Raw genomic sequence first — 11,112 nt, 5'->3', positions numbered from 1 at the left:
ATTATTATCTACTCTTGTTGGTACGTGTGTACATGTACATGTATGTGTGTGCATATACTGTAGGAAAGAAGTAGGAATTAGGCATAAGAGAGGAAGAGGATTAGATATTTCATTATTATCAATATGTCTCTTCCATTCACACATACATGTACATGTATTGCTATTATGACACACACGTACATGTACATGTACGGATTATTATTACATGTACCTCTCTCATGGACTCCGCCCATCCTCCATGCCCGTGCTGTAAGTATCGTACAGTGTCAGGATCAGAATCAACACAGACATTATCACCAACTTCATAATAACCTTCAGGAACCTTCAGAGAGAGGAGAGAAGGAAAGAGAGAGAGTACACAGGTATGATTATTTATATTGTAAATGAGTATAATCATGTAGCATAATTATAGCAATTAGTGAAGATACATGTAAAGATACATAAGATATTATCTAACTTGAATTTCTTCTCCAACTAGAGGTAAGTGATCACGATAATAAGTATAACCCTTTGCCTCAGTCACTACCTTCACATCAACCTAACAAGACGAGTGTCGTCATGACAACATGCTCCACCCACTCACCATCCCCTCGAATCCAATACGGTAAAGGTTCTCAACTCCGTGGTCCCAGACAACAGAGGCGGCACTCCGGGGGGACGCACCATTCCAACTCTCAATTTTAGTGACTTTCCCTTTGTGACCTTCTCCACCTGAAATAAGATAGAAATAATACGCCAAATGTATACATGTACATGTACATGTACTGTACATGAAGCAACAGAAATATTTAGCAGAAAATTAAGTACAAATTATCATGTACACACACAATAATAAAATTGTATACATACATGTACATGTACAAGAACACATAAACAAACAACCAAACGCATACAAAAAAAACAAAACAAAACATTCCATATTAATTTAATAGAGGGATGCATATTCATGCAAATTTGGTATTAATTGGAACTGAGGTAATGAGCAAAATAACTCGAAATATGATTATTACCATCTTGATCGTCCCAATTCCAGTCCAGCCCTCTCACCACCCTGGCCCCAGGGAAGATTCCTCTTGATGATATCTTCTTGCTCTTCTTACGGACAGGGACACTAACCCTTGAAGGAGAGAGGGGAGAGGGAGAAATTAAAAGGAGAGAAGGGGAGAGAGGGGGGAGAGGAAGGGTTAAATTACATGTAGATTATTAAGGAGGATACTGGTCACATTCTGGTTTGATTGAATCAAAATGGCAGCAGGTAAAATATGTAACAAGTACATGTACATGTAGCATATTATCACGTTCACATTCCTTCATGATCACATGGTCCAGCTGGTACAGTGCATGTATACATTATGCATTTAAATAACACATTCTTTCACACATAAAATATTCAATTAACAATCGTTAGACCGTCTCTCACTTTTTAGATGACGGAGTAGAAATTCGATAAAACTGGTGCCTCAGCGAGTGTTTGTCGCCATGGTAACACAAGGAACAGAGATTGATTGTCGGGCACTCCATGCACTCCCATCTTATGCCATATATGGAAGTAGACTGGCAGCCATTACAAGAGTAAGTTTCATGATGGACCCCTGGGGACAGAGAGCAGAGAAAAAGAGGTACATATACAATGTATAAGAGAAGGAATGTAACTAGAACTTGAGTATTGCATTGAGGATTAGCTAAATGCAATAAAATAATAATGATTATATAATAATAATAATAATAATAATAATAATAATAATAATAATAGCATTAGACATTATTATAAGGTAAATATATATGGAACACAGTGGATACATTACTATTACAAGTGATTGCTGAGTGTAATGGAGAGGGAAATTAATCATAGACCAAAACCACTTCCAAAGCTAATAAAGACACTAAACATGAGACACATGGGACACCACCAACCCACAGACCTGGCTTCACACCAAAAAGCTTCAATAGGCTTTACAATTTTTTATATTTTAATTTAAAAGAAATCCCATATCTATATATTTACTTTATACATATAGTGTTACTTTTACTTACCTGTGATCGAATTGTCTAAAATTCTGAGGTCGAAATGAGACGCACACCTGTAGTTAGCGGCAGTTCCCGCGTCCCATATTACCATGACCTCCTCGTGTGTCTCGTAGCTCCTCAGTGTGCCTACTCTTCCCTCTCCTCCGTCTTGCTTGCCCCATTTCCAATCAGGACCACGAACAACTCTTGTACCAACACCAGCCATTGAGTCAATGAGTCTACAAGTGCTTTATTAATTTATTAACCACGCCCATTTTAATAAACCGCACATTTTCACAAATTCTAAAGTGCAGTTCAGTACAGATTTCTCTTCTCTCTTCTCTCTGCTGCAAAAGCCATACTTATTCCATTCTTCCTGCTACTCCTGTACTCCCTCAATCATGATGTACCTGGTGAGTTCATTACACTACGTAGATAGTTATGATCTAATGACAATAAACCTGCAGCCCCTCTACTGACATTTTTAAAATTATTTTTGGGATCAGGTGAAGTATACTAGAGCAAAGGGGCTGGGCGAGACTACTGCATGCATGAATAGACTGCCATTTTTACTGAAGAAAAACAAGTAAATACACAAATGAGTGAAAAGACTAAAAGTTATCATAGGCTTCCAGCATAGGCTATGCAGCAGTTTAGAATTAACTACTGAAGCTAGTGACGTCAAAAAGTAGTTCATTTTAGCACACATGAGCTGCTTAATTATGTATTTTATAAAGCATGTGCAGATCATTGCTGAATTTTTACTCGTTAGCAAACTTAGCACTGTCTTTTAAAGTGACACCTGCAGTATTATAATTATAGTGCCTACCCTATGTTCATGACCTACCTATGCTATTACTCGATCCTTAACATTTTTTATTAAGAAAGCTCTTTTATACAAAACATTTTTCTTGATACTTAATGGAGATGTTATAATAATTTGATTGGAGTAAACAATTTTATTTATATGACCTATAGCTGTCACATAATTTTTGTTTGCATGTATATACACACTATATATCTTAAGCTGATTCTATTTTATAGGTAGCAATGTTAGTACTGTCATCCTTTGTACAATCTTCACTGCAAATTGAAAGTATATATAATTATTATTATATTGATACTTTGTGTTTGTTTTTATTAGTAACACCAGAAGACTACATATTATTTCTTCAGCCTGCCACATACACTGGTGGTGTCTTTGCAAATGACTGTTCTTTTCATTATTTCCCCAGATACTATAGATGTCCGAACAATTCCAGACTGTCTGATGATGTAACTAATGAAGGATCAGACTTTAATCCTGATAATTTTATAGGATGGAATGAAAATTTTCGGATATTGATTTTGTTCGAAGACCTACCTCTAAATTTCTACTTCACTCACATCGACATATACTACTATCACAATCCATCCCTAGGATACGGACTGCCTACTGTGCGAATCGATCCTGGCCGTCTTCCTAAAAGCCCTCTCATAACTGCCAGTAATTCTCAAGCATCCCAGTCTGATAACGGTGTCGTCAAGATTTCACTGAACATGCTCGTTTTATATAGATCTCATATTTTTCTGCGTTTTTATTTTCGTCCGGATGATGTTAGTAAAATTCAACCAAGTCTTGCAACTCAAACTTTCATCAGTGAGATTAGATTCTTTGCAGATACAGGTAACTACATTAGTGATGTGCCAATGATGATTCTTTATTATTTATAGAACTCATTCTTTATCCTGCCATTCCTATCAAATTCAAATCTCCTAGTCAAATACTGCAGCCTGAAACAGCCTATATACAGTCATCTCTTAACTTATCCTGTACAGTTGTTAATAATGGATCCTTCTATTGGACTTGGACTGGCCCTGGAGTTAATAATGGAGTAATGAAAGTAGCAGATACCACTAGGACCAGTATATTGATGCTATCAAATATCAGTCCTTCTGATGCTGGGAATTATACCTGTTCCGCCTCTTATCTATACCTGGTATTGGACGATTATTATGATGTAAAACTGATCATGACAGCAACAAATAACATCACTTTAACACTCAGTAGGTTATAGTGTTACTGTGCAGCCTATCAATATGCATCTCATGTATTTCTCCACTATCTAGGTAAAGCATTAACAGTAGCTAGTACAGTGATTGTACAAGAAGGCAATAGAGCCACACTGTCATGCATTTTTATTGGATATCTACCGGTTAATTATGAAATTACTTGGATGTACATGTATAACGTGAAGGCTGATGGTATTATTGCTAATGGTCAATACACTTGGTCCAATCTATTGTCTCAAAATAGTAGTTCTTCTGCTAGTCCAGCTATACAGAGTAACCTCACTATAACATCAGTTAAAGTGACCAACAGTGGTCCCTATACTTGTACTGTGAGTGGTATTAGACTAAGGAAGACTATATCACTCATTGTACTCAAGAAGGAAAGAAAGTTTACTTTGCAAGTTAGTGAAGAGCTGGAATAGCTATATATAACTGATGGATTTTGAAATGTTGAACAGCTGAAACATAATTATTATGATTCCAATAGCATTATAAAATTAATTGTTATAATTATACTTAGATAATACATTTTTGTTAACACATCCACATCACTGCTATGCAGTCACTCACTGTTTTGCTAAAAATTCTTCATCGCTAGTTTTAGTAGATCACGTGAACAGGATGTGTTTGTATATCTATATCGCTACTAATTTATTATTTTTGCCCTTTTTTTGGTGTTAATTTGTGTGAAATGGAAACCCGAATGAAAAGGAGCTGTAGCTTTCTTTTTAAGGATGGCGCTGGTAGAGCTCAAGGCATTATCATCCAACATCGGGGGCAGCTTTATCTGTTGACCTGCCACCATGTAATTCCGTCAAGAAGGAAATCTTTTGGATGGAAAGTTGACATAGAAGAAAGCAATATCATTCTAGATGAAGGCATCGTTACGAAAGGTATTAGCTGTTGTGGAGAGGAGGGGATTCTTAGACAATCTGAACACTTCAAGAAACACTGTCCATTTGATCTGGACTTCATGCTACTAGAACTGAAAAATATAGATCTACCTCCCGCGGAATTTGTTGATGTAAAACTTAGTATAAAAGCTCTAGAACTTATGGAACAAGCTAATGGTTTGAGTGGTTTCTTTCAAGATGGCAATGCAAGCTGTTTCTATATGAGATTGAAAAATAGGGAAGATCAGAGTCAAGTCAGTAAAGTAGTCAAGAAGGAGCACTATTTTGTCTTTCCTCCACTTCCCACTGGTTCACCAAAAATAAGAGTATTGAGAGATTGGAGTTTTCTTATTCCTTATTTTAAAGTTGTAAAGGATGACGATTCTGATGTCTGTGGCGGTGGTTCATCGGGTGCTCCGATGTATGCAACTCATAAAAGCAATCAACCCGTGCTTATTGGAATGCATACAAATCATCATGATGATGACGGTGAAGTAGATGACGACAACGAAGTAGATGATGATGGTGAAGTTATTATCAATGATAAAGTACCAGTAATACCAGATGAATTTCAACTAACTAAATCGTTTAACACCAGTTTCATTTGGGTGCTCCATTTAATCAATTTACATGTATATTTTGGAGAGGATTCTTGGTTTCATGGTGATTTTCCTCTCACAGAAATAGCTATGAATAAATCTCTGTTGTGGGCAGTTTTTTTGCGATACCAGAAAAAAACCTTTATGCTAAAAAAGAAGAGTTTGCTAGTAAAAATAGCTGAAGAAATATACAGGGATTTGGTTCGTAGTCATTCTCAACCACAATTGGAGAGAGAAGAAAAGGAAATGTTTGATAAGGTCAAACGATTTTGTAAGTTGCATCTTTTTTTGTAAAAGTTGATTATGTACATTTTATTACTAGTGAATTATGAAGACCCAGCAGAATCCTTAGTTATTGGAATAGGTATAATACTGAATGTGCTATCAATAATTATTATTTTTTCAATTTTTATTATTAATTTTTCAATTTTCAGGGGGATCCAGTATTGAACCACTTCCTCCAAGTACAACAACAGGCTATGGTACAGATACAAACATCAACAACCCCGATTCAGGTATATTGCAATACTACTCATGCTCCTCATTATAATATCAAAAATAGATGACAACCCTCCTGAAGAGGTACATGTAGCTAGTAAAGATGAACTGGTTTAATCTTACTTATAATACTCCAGCACATTGTATTTAACTGTCTTTTTCTATTGTTTATACCATCTATTCTTGTTTATACTTATTATTTATACCTTTATTATACTCTTGTTATTGTTATAATAGTTAACGAACATTAAGTTGGAGATAAACAAGTGGTACATGCATGTTGACATCCCTGCTTTTTCACTTTCAATACATCATATGCAAAGGTTGTGAATTTACCATTCTTCAAACCATTAAATAAATTCATTATACCGCCCTCATTTGACATATGAAACACTGATGTTGATGTTCATGTCATTGGGAAATAAAATTATTCACATTTTTTGTCGTTTCTTATCACCATTGTAATGGTTAATCTTTTAAAAATTAATGCACGTACACCAAAAACTCCAAGCACACCTTGCCTCACTAATTGTCATTAATTAAAAGAATAAAACATCAAACAAAGGTTACACCAGGTAGGCTATAAATCAAAATGGCTGTAGAGAGGGAGTGCCATCACAATAAGAAGCAGTAGAAAATCATTGCAGTACAATAATAGCAAATGTGTGTGTGTTTGTTGAGTTTCAAAAAAAAAAGTTATTTGTCATCTTGATCGAAATTAATCGGATCTTCATCATCCTCCTCCTCTTTGTCTTCAGAATAAAGCGGCTGGAACCGAACAGCTAAAAACAAAAGAAATTAAATACAATACACATTAATCACACATTCATTATAATATGTATTATTATTATTATTATTATTATTATTATCTTACTTCCACGTGCAATGCTCAGTTGTCCTTCATCAGCACTAGTTTCATCTTCATCCTCATCATCTTCATTCGGGTTTATCAAGTGTATCTGCTCATCTTGATCTGATCTAATGCTCAAGCTAATACGCTTTTGCCTTCGTACCCTATTATAAATACATAGAGCTATGTACACATACACTGTTAGATCTAGAGGGAATTTATGAGACTTTTGAAGAATCTGTCATATTTAGTCTACATTTGTATATGTAAGTCTCCTTTGGTCTCTCATATTTTGCTTAAATCTCCTTGAGTCTCCCATTTTTAGTCACATTGGTCTCCCAAAATTTAAATATAGATCTAACAATGTACACGTACATGTACACGTATGTACTTTAAAGTATGAACTATAGTATGTACATGTACACGTATGTGTACTGTTCTTACCACACAACAAATAATATGATAATAACGACCATGGCAACAGCTAATACAACCAGCACAAAAGCAAAGACACCTCCAATAAGAGCCAAACTCTTACCTGATAAAAATATTAAAATATAATACATGTACATGTACATGTACACGCACACACACACACACACACACACACACACACACACACACACACACACACACACACATACACACACACACACACACACACACGCCATACACATCTACATCTACAATGCATAGATATTATATTTCACTCACTGTTGCTGGTGCTATGAGCTGTGTTTGTTGAATTTGTGTTTGTTGAATTTGTGTTTGTTGAATTTGTGTTTGTTGAATTTGATGATATACAGGAAGGCAGTGTGCTGTTCCAGTGGCCTATGGAATCATTATCTTAAAAGTATTCTTTCTCCCTTGTCTCTCTCTCTATCTTTTCTTCTTTCCCGGGCCCCCTTTCTCTTTCACTCCTTTTTCAATCCTCACCAGTTTTATCGCACAAGATAGTTCTATTTCCACTAACAACAAAGCCAGCCTCACAACTGAATGTGATGACACTACCAGGTGTGCAAGCAGGAGTGTTCTCAATAACAAGATGAGGGACAAGAACAAGATTAGGACAAATAACTACAACAACAACAACAACAACAATAATAATAATAACAACAACAATAATAATAAAATTAGTACACTTGGTATTCATATATACAACCACTGTACTCATGGATAATATGGCTACTTAGTCATAGTTATAGCATACATTACATTACCATATATAATCTATGGCTACATCTACATTCTCTGACTTACGTTGATTACAGGTAGCAAGAGTGTTGCTCCAGTATCCGTTGACAAGACAAGTAATGTTAGGAGTACCATGCAACATGTATCCATCATTACAATACAGTGTGACTATGACTCCAGGGCTAGTTGCTGTGGTTGATAGAGCTCCATTGGAAGGCTTGTTAAGGGCTGGACAACTTACTATAATAAAAGTATATTAAACACATGCGTAATACATGTACATAGATATAGATTCAGATGCATCTACATTTATCAACAAATACAAGATACTATTATGAGTTACACATATAAGTACATGTACATATGCTTGTAAGCAATACAGTATATCTATAATTGACTTACCAGCACATTGAGGTACATTAGGAGACCAAGAGCCACTGGTGGTACATTGTACTGTAGTGTGACCATCAAGAGGAGCAAAGTGGTCATTGCACGAGTAGCTAACAATAGTCCCTTCACTGTACCTACCAGCGACTTTAGAGAATCCTTGACTGATGTATACATTGGCTGAATTAGCAATAGTACCAGAGAAACCATAGCAAACTGCTGATCCTGTACAAACAAGAATTCTTTGAATGTCAAAAATTCAAAATTTGTGACAGAAAGCATAAGTACATGTACATGTACATTGATGCAAGCTGTTGGATCTAGAGGGAGTTTAGGAGACTTTTGGTCTCCCATATTTGGTATAGGCCTCCCTTACTTGGTATAAATAGGTCTCCTGAAATCTCCCATTTAGCATACAATGTAAGTGTCCTTAAGTCTCTCATGTTTAGCTACATTGAATGGTCTCCAAATCACTGTCAATACGCATTAGAATTTAGAATAATTCAACAAGTATGCACGTGTACATAAAAATCGCCAAATTAAAAACCGCCAATTACAATTTTACAGCAAAATTGCCATAATAAAGCGTTATACGGTATGAATGCCGAATCCTGAATAGGAGCACTCAAACAATGTATTCTCAGTCCCAGTACAAATGACATCATTCAACCAAACAGTACCAGCACCTATAGCAATAAATAAATAAATAAATAAATAAATTCTCCATTTTTATAATTAATTTTTAAAAATAAATATATGTGTTTTAATGTTATATAAAAAGTTTGAGCTGACTCCAATCAAATTTGTATTTTTTTAATGAATTTCTAAAGTAACTCCAAAATTGGTTCAAAGACCCTACCCTGTACTATAGTACAGTGACTTTGGCTAGGAGAGAATTCTCCATTTTTATAATTTATTCTGATACATATACATGTACATGTTCTTATGTTAAAGCTTGAGCTTATTATGAATTTTTGAAGTTGCTTCATAAGGCTTGTCAGCTCATGAAGCATGCTTTTAGCTCACTTAGCATGCTTTGTAAGAAATCCAGATATCACATTAACTGATGTTCATGTATATAATAATAATAACAAAATAACATAGCGTAATACTATTCATGCATGTACATGTACACAACGTACCTTGTCCATAAGGGACAAGCCCCTCTAATTAGCCTCTAAATTAGCCCCTCTAAGACCTTTGAAATTGAAACACCCGACTTGTGAATGGGATGAATACAGTGTAGCTTCCACTCAGATGGGATACATAATGTGATGAGAGAGACACAGAATAGATGATGGAGTGGCTCATGCACACAGTGCAGTTGCACAGGACTTAATTTTGGGACCAATACCATCTGCATCCATTGCTTTAGATGGATCCAGTTCACATAGAGCCTTAAAAACATCAGCTAACAATATCTCAACTCTTTCCAGAGTACCTACAGTGGGAGAGAAGTGAGAGAGAGAGAGAGAGAGGATAAAGAGGGAAAGGAGGGACAGGGAGATAAAACAGAGAAAAGTAGTCAGCCTGTTCTTTAGGAGTGGAAGCAGTTTTAGAACCATGAGAGACTAGAGGGGGAATGAGGGACTGGTTATAGTAACTGATCTAATATGACTGTAAATACGAGCTTTAGATTTATCTACAACAGACTGATTGATGAGAGATCAGACATAGCACATCTACTCAAATTCTATCTACTCTGTATCTACTTGTATTTTAATTTTTTAACTGGTATTTACTTTGTAAGTAGATATGTATTTCTGTCTACTAAAAATGTGTCACTTATTCAAAAAAACATTGCATAAAATCTTCCATTGCAGTGTTTCACTTATAATACAAGCCATGTGGACACTGAAATTTTATACAAAAGAATGTGCTTTGTTGAAAAGAAGGAATGCACAATGGCTAGCTGCCTGATAAGCACTAAAATTGAGTGTGCTTTAATTTCCTTAACTCCCTCCAGAATGATGTCACAAGGTTCTATAATAATTATTGTTATTAATTAAACACTAGCTATTGTTTGATCATGATTACCTGTGGCTGTAATAGTGATGTCTGACAAATCAAAATTATTAACACTCATAGTGGTAGGAGGAGTAGCTAAAATTCATCGTCAGTACCTACACGCAGCATTTTAAATTTAATAAATGCATGTATAGACATACATACTTCTAATCTGGTCATTGTCTTTGCTCTTTTTCTTTCTTTTAGGAAGTGAAAATACATTTCATGGTCTGTTCTATTCAACTCTTCATTCCCGTAATTCCGTAATGTGTCGTCATTGGTTGGTTGTTGTATCCATCCTGTTGGTAGCCCAGTTGCTGTGACTTTTTCTTGAATGTCGAGAATTTTAGATGTTTTTTCATTTAGATAAATTGATAGTGGTATGGAGACTCTTAAACAACAGGCTTTTTTCCTGGTTATAAGTCGAAACTTTCTTGACATCCTACATGTACATACAATGTATATCTGTTCAAATGTATTCATAGACTCTGCACAATCAGCTGATTTTTGTTAGCTTGTTGTGGGTGTAGCTCAGGTGTAAATAAGCTAAGTACATATGATATATAATGAACTTTGTGTGTATGATTTTTCATTTCATTTTATTTTGTCCTTTTTATAGTAGAGG

General features: G+C 35.4%; 5 protein-coding genes across 5 annotated transcripts in view; 2 read left to right on the top strand and 3 right to left on the bottom strand.

Annotated features, from left to right (window-relative positions):
• Positions 1-2,273, bottom strand: part of LOC100635069 (E3 ubiquitin-protein ligase MIB1-like) — a 7,200-nt gene extending 4,927 nt beyond the window's left edge. The window contains 6 exon segments of the mRNA XM_019998541.1: positions 212-322; positions 458-538; positions 584-711; positions 1,011-1,117; positions 1,421-1,592; positions 2,035-2,273. Of these exon segments, the coding sequence (XP_019854100.1) occupies positions 212-322; positions 458-538; positions 584-711; positions 1,011-1,117; positions 1,421-1,592; positions 2,035-2,233 (798 nt within the window). The 5' untranslated portion in view covers positions 2,234-2,273.
• A 48-nt stretch (positions 2,274-2,321) lies between these two features.
• LOC105313368 (uncharacterized) lies at positions 2,322-4,544 on the top strand. The gene is made up of 5 exons (XM_011406735.2): positions 2,322-2,420; positions 3,052-3,103; positions 3,152-3,673; positions 3,721-4,053; positions 4,117-4,544. The coding sequence occupies exons 1-5, from the start codon at positions 2,409-2,411 to the stop codon at positions 4,479-4,481; spliced, it is 1,284 nt and encodes a 427-aa protein (XP_011405037.2). The 5' UTR covers positions 2,322-2,408; the 3' UTR covers positions 4,482-4,544.
• A 162-nt stretch (positions 4,545-4,706) lies between these two features.
• On the top strand, positions 4,707-6,290 carry LOC109583289 (uncharacterized). The gene is made up of 4 exons (XM_019998560.1): positions 4,707-5,822; positions 5,874-5,915; positions 5,986-6,066; positions 6,114-6,290. Exons 1-4 carry the CDS (start codon positions 4,751-4,753, stop codon positions 6,164-6,166), a joined length of 1,248 nt encoding a protein of 415 aa, XP_019854119.1. The 5' UTR covers positions 4,707-4,750; the 3' UTR covers positions 6,167-6,290.
• A 288-nt stretch (positions 6,291-6,578) lies between these two features.
• Positions 6,579-9,975, bottom strand: LOC100634944 (P-selectin-like). The gene is made up of 10 exons (XM_011406730.2): positions 9,623-9,975; positions 8,857-9,166; positions 8,496-8,705; positions 8,160-8,333; positions 7,836-7,976; positions 7,692-7,730; positions 7,614-7,646; positions 7,344-7,437; positions 6,924-7,063; positions 6,579-6,831 (listed from the first exon to the last, which is right to left on the bottom strand). The coding sequence occupies exons 2-10, from the start codon at positions 8,921-8,923 to the stop codon at positions 6,746-6,748; spliced, it is 984 nt and encodes a 327-aa protein (XP_011405032.2). The 5' UTR covers positions 8,924-9,166; positions 9,623-9,975; the 3' UTR covers positions 6,579-6,745.
• The window catches only part of LOC109583276 (scavenger receptor cysteine-rich type 1 protein M130-like), a 3,555-nt gene continuing 1,511 nt past the window's right edge, over positions 9,069-11,112 (bottom strand). The window contains exons 5-6 of the mRNA XM_019998540.1: positions 9,835-9,921; positions 9,069-9,166 (exon numbers count right to left, since the gene is read on the bottom strand). Coding sequence (XP_019854099.1) covers positions 9,069-9,166; positions 9,835-9,921 — 185 coding nt within the window. The remainder of the gene's footprint in view (positions 9,167-9,834; positions 9,922-11,112) is intronic.

This window comes from Amphimedon queenslandica, unplaced genomic scaffold, assembly GCF_000090795.2.
Source record: "Amphimedon queenslandica unplaced genomic scaffold, v1.1 AMPQUscaffold_13314, whole genome shotgun sequence".
Taxonomy (NCBI): Eukaryota; Metazoa; Porifera; class Demospongiae; order Haplosclerida; family Niphatidae; genus Amphimedon; species Amphimedon queenslandica.
This window is presented reverse-complemented; position numbering and strand designations above follow the sequence as displayed.